General features: G+C 51.2%; 1 protein-coding gene across 2 annotated transcripts in view; it reads left to right on the forward strand.

The window, feature by feature from the left end:
* Window positions 1-8688, forward strand: part of GIPC1 (GIPC PDZ domain containing family, member 1) — an 18235-nt gene that overhangs the window by 5617 nt on the left and 3930 nt on the right. Inside the window, exon 4 of one of the 2 annotated variants that reach the window (XM_011981775.1) lies at window positions 7186-7503. The exons of the other annotated variant lie outside the window; for it this stretch is intronic. Within the exon in view, the coding sequence (XP_011837165.1) occupies window positions 7216-7503 (288 nt within the window). The 5' untranslated portion in view covers window positions 7186-7215. The remainder of the gene's footprint in view (window positions 1-7185; window positions 7504-8688) is intronic. 2 annotated transcript variants of the gene reach the window in all.

Below are 8688 nucleotides of genomic sequence, written 5' to 3' on the forward strand. Positions count from 1 at the left end.
AAAAAAAAAAAAAAAAAGAAAAAAGAAAAGATTGGATGCGGCCAAGCTGAATCCAGCATGATTCCCTGGAAGAGACCATTGGATAGGAGGCACCAGGAAGTGCCTTTTACATAAAGAAATACAGGCTGGGCGCAGTGGTTCACACCAGCCTCCTTTTGCTCACACCACGATGGCCAGGCTGGTCTCGAACTCCTGACCTCAGGTGATCCACCCTCCTCAGCCTCCCAAAATGTTGGGATTATAGGCGTGAACCACCACCACTGTGCCCAGCCTAACTCATGTATTTTCTTTCTTTCTTTTTTTTTTTTTTTTTTTGAGATGGAGTCTCGCTCTGTCGCCTAGGCTAGAGTGCAGTGGCGCCATCTCAGCTCACTGCAAGCTCCGCCTCCCAGGTTCACGCTATTCTCCTGCCTCAGCCTCCCGAGTAGCCAGGACTACAGGCGTCCGCCACCACGCCCGGCTAATTTTTTTTGTATTTTTAGTACAGACGGGGTTTCACTGTGTTAGCCAGGACGGTCTCGAACTCCTGACCTTGTCATCCTCCCACCTCAGCCTCCCAAAATGCAGGGATTACAGGTATAAGCCATCACACCTGGCCAACTACTGTATTTTCTAGATAACTAATCCAGGCTCTTGAGAGCAAGCACTCAGTGCTTCCAGAGCTGCTTCAAGCCATTCAGGAGAGATCTGTCTCCATAACACAGATACCTCTTACTAGGCCCCACCTCCCAACACCACACCACCACTTTGGAGATCAAATTTTTATGAGTTTCAATGGAGTAAACCTTATCCAAACCATCGCAGGCTGGGTGTGGTAGCTCATGCCTGTAATCCCTGCACTTTGGAAAGCCAAGGCGGGAGGATTGCTTGAGCCCAGGAGTTCAGGACCAAACTGGGCAATGTAGTGAGACCCGTCTCTACAAGAAATAAAAATTAGCTGGGCATGGCAGTGAACACCTGTACTCTCAGCTGTTCAGGAGGTCGAGACAGGAGGATTGCTTGAGCCCAGGAGTTTGAGGCGGTAGTGAGCTGTGATCGTATCACTGCCCTGCAGCCTGGACGACACAGTGAGACCCCATCTTTTAAAAAAAAAAAAAAATCAAGACAACATAGCAACCGTGTTACCTCCCTGCCCTCATGTTCTCACTATCTCCCCTTCACTCACTGTTCCAACCCCACAGGCCTCCTCACTGTTCCTCAAATATGCCAATTGCATGCCCAGTTCAGGGCTTTTCTTTTCTTTTTTTTTTTTTTTGTGTGTGTGTGTGTTTAGACGGAGTCTCACTCTTTCGCCCAGGCTGGAGTGCAGTGGCGCGATCTCAGCTCACTGCAACCTCTTCCGGATTCACGTGATTCTCCTGCCTCAGCCTCCTAAGTAGTTGGGATCACAGGCATGGGGCACCATGCCCAGCTAATTTTTGTATTTTTAGTAGAGACAGGGTTTGCATGCACCACCATACCTGGCTAATTTTTGTATTATTAGTAGAGACGGGGTTTCACCATGTTGGTCAGGCTGGCCTCAAACTCCTGACCTCGTGATCTGCCTGCCTTGGCCTCCCAAAGTGCTGCGATTACAGGCATGAGCCACTGTGCCTGGCCAGGGCTTTTCTTTGTTTTTTTGAGATGGAGTCTCAGTTTTTCACCCAAGCTGGAGTGCAGTGGTGTGATCTGGGCTCACTGCAACCTCCGCCTCCTGCATTCAAGTGATTCTCCCGCCTCAGCTTCCCGAGTAGCTGGGATCACAGGTGTGCACCACCACGCCCACCTGTGTATTGTATTTGTAGTAGGGATGGGGTTTTGCCATATCGGCCAGACTGGTCTCGAACTCCTGACCTCATGTTATCCATCAGCCTCGACCTCCCAAAGTGCTGGGATTACAGGCTAGAGCCCCCATGCCCAGCCCCAGCTCAGGGCCTTTCTACTGGCTGTTCTCTCTACTTGGAACATTCTTGTCCCAAATCATTGCATGAATGCCTCCTCCTGTCGTTCAGGTCTCAAGTTCAGCTTCACTTGCTCAGAGACACCCTCACTGATCTTATCCATAGAACTTGTCTTGCTTTGTCTCCATATCACTATTAAAAATTATATGAGGCTGGGCACAGTGGGCTCATGCCTATAATCCCAGCTCTTTGGGAGGCCAAGGCAGGAGGATTACTTGAGCCCAGGAATTTGAGACCAGCTGGGATAACATAGCAAGACCTGTCTCTAAAAAATAAAAGTAAAAAAATTAGCAGGGCATGGTGGCAAGCACCTGTGGTCCTAGCTACTCAGGAGGCTGAGATGGGAGGATCACTTGAGCCCAGGAGGGCAAGGGTGCAGTGAGCTCTGATTGCACCACTGCACTTCAGCCTGGGCAACACAGGAAGACTCTGTCAAAAAAAAAAAAGGAAAATAAAGGGAAAAAATTATATTAGACATTTACTCATTTCCCTTCTCACTGTGCATTTCCTCTTCCGGACTGTCCACTTCTGGAGGTCATAGGCAGAGCCCCAGCTAGCCTATATAGCATCTGTGAGTGAATTAGACAACTCTTCGGCTGGGCGCAGTGGCTCACGCCTGTAATCCCAGCAATTTGGGAGGCCAAGGCGAGCGGATCAGGAGGTCAAGAGTTCGAGACCAGCCTGGCCAACATAGTGAAACTCCATCTCTACTAAAAACACAAAAAAATTAGCCGGGCATGGTGGCGTGTACCTGTAGTCCCAGCTACCTGGGACGCTGAGGCAGGAGAATTGCTGGAACCTGGGAGGTGAAGGGTGCAGTGAGCAAAGAGTGCACCACTGCACTCCAGTCTGGGTGACAGAACGAGACTCTGTCTCAAAAAAAAAAAAAAAAGAAAAAAGGAAAGAAAGACATTTCTTCCTCCTGGCAGACACCACACCAAGAAATGTAGCTTGGCAGGCAGTGTGTAGGCCAAATTTCAGTCCTACTTGTCACCTTGGTCTAGTAATTTTGCACAGTGCACAACTTGTGTAACTGAACATGGTGGCCCTAGTCAAGGATCTTGCTTTTTTTATTGAAGACAATATCTAAAATGGTGCGTAAAATATAGTAAGTACTTAAAAAAAAAATTTGAAGGGAGTGAAGAATGGAGAAAGAGAGAAATAAAGAAACAGGCCGGGCGCAGTGGCTCACGCCTGTAATCCCAGCACTTCAAGAGGCCAAGGCGGGTGGATCACTTGAGGTCAGAAGTTCAAGACCAGCCTAGACAACATGACAAACCCCGTCTCTACTAAAAACACAAAAATTAGCCAAATATGATAGTGCACTCCTGTAGTCACAGCTACTTGGGAGGCTGAGGCAGGTGAATTGCTTGAACTCAGGAGGCAGAGGTTGCAGTGAGCTGAGATTGCACCACTGCACTCCTGCTAGGGTGACAGAGCAAGACTCTGTCTCCAAAAAAAAAAAAAAGAAACAAACAAACAAACAAACAAAAAAATGTATGTCCATCAAGACAAGTTTTGCTGTAGAAAACAACCCCAAAATGCTTAGTGACTGAATTCAGCAAAGATTTGCTTTTTCTTCCTGCTACACTTCCATTGTGGCTCAGCAGGGGGCGCCATTCACTGTAGTCATTCAGGGCCTGGCCTCAGAGTCGCCACCATATCAAATGTGGCTCATCACCCTGCCTGGGAGAGAGATCTCTGGAGGCTCCAGCACTTAAATGCCTCAGCCCAGAAATGTCATGTGCCACTTCCTCTCACAACCCATTTGCCAGAAATAATCATTTAGCTGCCCAGTCACAAGGAGGTCAGGAAGTGCCATCTACCTGTTTGGTCCAAAGGGGGAGAGTCCGAAATTTTTTGCACACAGTGTTAGTAACTGTGGCTGATAGGAAAACAGAAGCTTAGTCGCTTTGAGGCTCCATTTTTCTCGTCTGTTCAGTGAGCATAATTACTGCATAATGTGATCCCTCTGTTACAGTGTGGTGTGAGGGTTAAGGAAGGTCACAGGCTGGGCACGGTGGCCCGTACCTGTCATGCTAGAGCTTTAGGAGGCCAAAAGCTCCTTGAAGCCAGGAGTTCCAGACTAGTCTGGGCAACATAGAAAGATCTCCTCCTTGCCGGGCGCGGTGGCTCATGCCTGTAATCCCAGCACTTTGGGAGGCTGAGGTGGGCGGATCACGAAGTCAGGAGATCGAGACCATCCTTGCTAACGTGGTGAAACCCGTGTCTACTAAAAATACAAAAAATTAGCCAGGCGTGGTGGCAGGTGCCTGTCGTCCCAGCTACTCTGGAGGCTGAGACAGGAGAATGGCGTGAGGCCGGGTGCGGTGGCTCAAGCTTGTAATCCCAGCACTTTGGGAGGGCGAGACGGGCAGATCACAAGGTCAGGAGATCGAGACCATCCTGGCTAACATAGTGAAACCCCGTCTCTACTAAAAATACAAAAAACTAGCCGGGCGAGGTGGCGGGCGCCTGTAGTCCCAGCTACTCGGGAGGCTGAGGCAGGAGAATGGCATAAACCCGGGAGGCGGAGCTTGCAGTGAGCTGAGATCCGGCCACTGCACTCCAGCCTGGGCGACAGAGCGAGACTCCGTCTCAAAAAAAAAAAAAAAAAACCACTCCTTTCTCTCTCTCTCTCTCTATATATATTTTGAGACAGAGTCTATCTGTCACCCAGACTGGAGCGAGTGCATTGACATGATCTCTGCTCACTGCTAACCTTCGTCTCTTGGGTTCAAGCGATTCTTCTGTCTCAACCTCCCCAGTAACTGGGACTACAGGCATGTGCCACCACACCCGGCTAAGTTTTGTACTTTTAGTAGAGATGCGGTTTCACCATGTTGACCAGGCTGGTCTCAAACTCCTGACCTCAAGTGTTCTGCTCACCTCAGCCTCCAAAAGTGCTGGGATTACAGATGTGAGCCATTGCCCCAGGCCCACAATAAAATCTAAAAAAATAATAATTGGGTGTGGTGGTACACGCCTGTAGTTCTAGTCACTTGGGAGGCTGAGAACAGAGGATGGCTTAAGCCCAGGAGGTCAAGGCTGCAGTGAGCCATTATCATGATCAGCCCACTGCGCTCCTACCTGGGGGACAGAGCAAGAAGAGACCCTGACTCTTTTTTTTTTTTTTTTTTTTTAAGACTGAGTCTTGCTTTGTTGCCCAGGCTGGGGTACAGTGGTGCAATCTCAGCTCACTGCAGTCTCTGCCTCCTGAGTTCAAGTGATTCTCTCGTCTCAGCCTCTCGAGTAGCTGGGATTACAGATGCCCGCCACCATGGCCAGCTAATTTTTGTATTTTTAGTAGAGACAGGATCTCACCATGTTGGCCAGGCTGATCTCCAACTCGTGACCTCAGGTAATCTGCCCACCTCGGCCTCCCAAAGTGCTGGGATTACAGGTGGGCACAATGGCTCATTCCTGTACTCCCAGCACTTTTGAGAGGCTGAGGCAGGAGGATTGCTTGAGCCTAGGAGTTTGAGATCACTTTGGGCAACATATTGAGACACCCCCCCGCATCTCTGCAAAAAGTTTTTTTTTTTTTTGGAGATGGAGTCTTACTCTGTCACCCAGGCAATAGCGCAGTCTCAGCTCACTGCAACCTCCGCCTCCCAGGTTTAAATGATTCTCCTGCCTCAGCCTCCTGAGTAGCTAAGACTATAGGCACATGCTACCACACCCGGCTAATTTTTGTGTTTTTTTAGTAGAGACAGGGTTTCACTATGTTGGCCAGGCTGGTCTTGAACTCCTGACCTCGTGATCCACCCACCTCGGCCTCCCGAAGTGCTGGGATTAGACGCCTGGTCTGCAAAAAGTTTTAAAACATTAGCTGAGCGTTAGTCAGGTGCAGTGACTCATGCTTGTAATCCCAGTACTTTGGGAGGCTGAGGTGGGTGGATCACTTGAGGTCTGGAGTTCAAGACCAGCCTGGCCAACTTGGTGAAACCCCATCTTTACCAAAAGTGTAGAAATTAGCCCGGTGTGGTGGCACACACCTGTAATCCCAGCTACTCGGGAGGCTGAGACAAGAGAATTACTTGAACCCGGGAGGCAGAGGTTGCAGTAAGCTGAGATTGCACCGCTGCACTCCAGCCTGGGCAATAGAGCAAGACTGAGTCTCAAAAAAAAAAAAAAAAGGTCAGGATCTCCTCAAGAATCGCTTGAACTCGGGAGGCAGAGGTTGCAGCGAGCCCAGATCACACCACTGCACTCCAGCCTAGGGGACAAAGTGAGACTCCATCTCAAAAAAATAAAATAAAATAAAGGTTAGCTGAGCTCCATGGCACGTGCCTATGGTCCTAGCTATTTGAGAGACAGGCGTGAGAATCCCTTGAGCCTGGGAGATCAAGGCTGCAGTGAGCTTTAATTACACCACTACACTCCAGTCTAGGTGACAGAGCAAGACCCTGTCACAACAACAAACGAAACAAGCAAACAAGGTCACAAAGCAATAATCCTAGCTGCTGCTGTTATTATTTTTGAGACAGAGTCTTGCTCTTTAGCCCAGGCTGGAGTGCAGTGGTGTGATCTTGGCTCACTGCAACCTCCGCCTCCTGGGTTCAAGCAATTCTCACGCCTCAGCCTCTTGAATTGCTGAGATTACAGGCGTGCTTGGCTACTTTTTGTGTATTTTTGGTGGAGATGGGATTTCGACATGTTGGTCGGGAATCTTGAACTCCTGACCTCAAGTGATCCTCCCGTCTCAGCCTCCCACAGTGCTGGGATTACAGGTGTGAGTATTTTATTTTATTTTATTTTATTTTATTTTATTTTATTTTATTTATTTATTTTTTGACGGAGCATTAGTCTGTCACCCAGGCTAGAGTGCAGTGGCGCGATCTCGGCTCGCTGCAACCTCCACCTCCCAGGTTCAAGCTATTCTTGTGCCTGAGCCTCCCGAGTAGCTGGGATCACAGGTGCACACCACCACACCTGGCTAATTTTTATATTTGTAGTAGATGTGGGGTTTCACCATGTTGGCCAGGCTGGTTTCAAACTCCTGACCTCAAGTACTCCGCCCACCTCAGCCTTCCATAGTGGTGGGATTACAGGCGTGAGCCACTGCACCCAGCCCCGTTACTACTTTTATATAAAAGTGTCCCATCACTATACAAGAGATGAGGATTTCAACCGAGGCCAGTTTGTTCTCTGAGTACTTCCTTGGGCCTGTCTGGTTTGAGTAGTGTGGGAGGGGCACCCAAGGCCCTTGCCCAGGCCCTGAGCCCCACTTCCTCTCCTACAGATCCTCTGGTGACCCCACTTCTCGCTGCTCATGCCGCTGGGACTGGGGCGGCGGAAAAAGGCGCCCCCTCTAGTGGAAAATGAGGAGGCTGAGCCAGGCCGTGGCGGGCTGGGCGTGGGGGAGCCAGGGCCCCTGGGCGGAGGTGGGGCGGGGGGGCCCCAAATGGGCTTGCCCCCCCCTCCCCCAGCCCTGCGGCCCCGCCTCGTGTTCCACACCCAGCTGGCCCATGGCAGTCCCACTGGCCGCATCGAGGGCTTCACCAACGTCAAGGAGCTGTATGGCAAGATCGCCGAGGCCTTCCGCCTGCCAACTGCCGAGGTACCCACTGGGGAATCGGGCACCAAGGTCCCTGATGGTGGGCCAGAGGCCTGAGCCTGCATCCCGTTTGTGAGCTGGGGTTCAGATGCCGAAGCTGCAGATGCTAAGCCTGTGCCGCACTCAGTGGCGGGGGCCAATGGCCTGGGCTGGATCTGAGTTCCCATCAGGTACTGGGAGGCCTGTGCCCCTGTGAATTGTGGGGAACTGGAGGCCAGGGCTGGATGCTGAGTTCCCCTCAGGCACTGCGAGGCTTGTGCCCCAGTGGATTGTGGGAGCTGATGACCAGGGCTGCATGCTGACATCCCATCAGGCACTGGGAGGGCTGTAACCCCAGTAGATTATGCAAGACTGATGGCCAGGGCAGGATGCTGAGTTCCCAGCAGGCACTGGGATACCTGAGCTTCAATGGACTATGGGAGGCCAGGGCTGGATGGATTGATTGGATGGATGGATTGAGAGGCCTGCATCCCAGTCTATTGTGCAAGACCGACAGCCAGGGCTGGACGCTGAGTTCCCATCAGGCATTAGGAGGCCTGTGCCCCAGTGAAGTATAGAGAACTGGAGGCCAAACCTGGATGCTGAGTTCCCATCAGGCATTGGGAGGCCAGTGCCCCAGGAGATAGTGGAGGCTGGAGGCCAGATACAAGATGCACTTCTCCGTGATTCCTTGGAGAATCCCAACACTGTGGGAGGCTGGCTTGCCTGGCACCAAGCACTGTGGGGATGGATGGGAGGGGGGCAAGGACGGCAATAGTGGGTTTGAACAAGTAGATGCAGGGGTCTCCATAAGTGGGGTGAGTTTCTGTGTCCTCCACAAGCATTTCCTGAGCACTCACTGTGTGCCAGGCTCCATTCCCTGAAAGCAGCAATGAATTTTTTTTTTTTTTTTTTTTTTTTTGAGATGGAGTCTTGCTCTGTCACCAGGCTGGAGTGCAATCGTGTAATCTTGGCTCCCTTGGGCCTGTCTGGTTTGAGTAGTGTGGGAGGGGCACCCAAGGCCCTTGCCCAGGCCCTGAGCCCCACTTCCTCTCCTACAGATCCTCTGGTGACCCCACTTCTCGCTGCTCATGCCGCTGGGACTGGGGCGGCGGAAAAAGGCGCCCCCTCTAGTGGAAAATGAGGAGGCTGAGCCAGGCCGTGGCGGGCTGGGCGTGGGGGAGCCAGGGCCCCTGGGCGGAGGTGGGG

The sequence above is a fragment of the Mandrillus leucophaeus genome, unplaced genomic scaffold, assembly GCF_000951045.1.
Source record: "Mandrillus leucophaeus isolate KB7577 unplaced genomic scaffold, Mleu.le_1.0 Scaffold230, whole genome shotgun sequence".
Lineage (NCBI taxonomy): Eukaryota > Metazoa > Chordata > Mammalia > Primates > Cercopithecidae > Mandrillus > Mandrillus leucophaeus.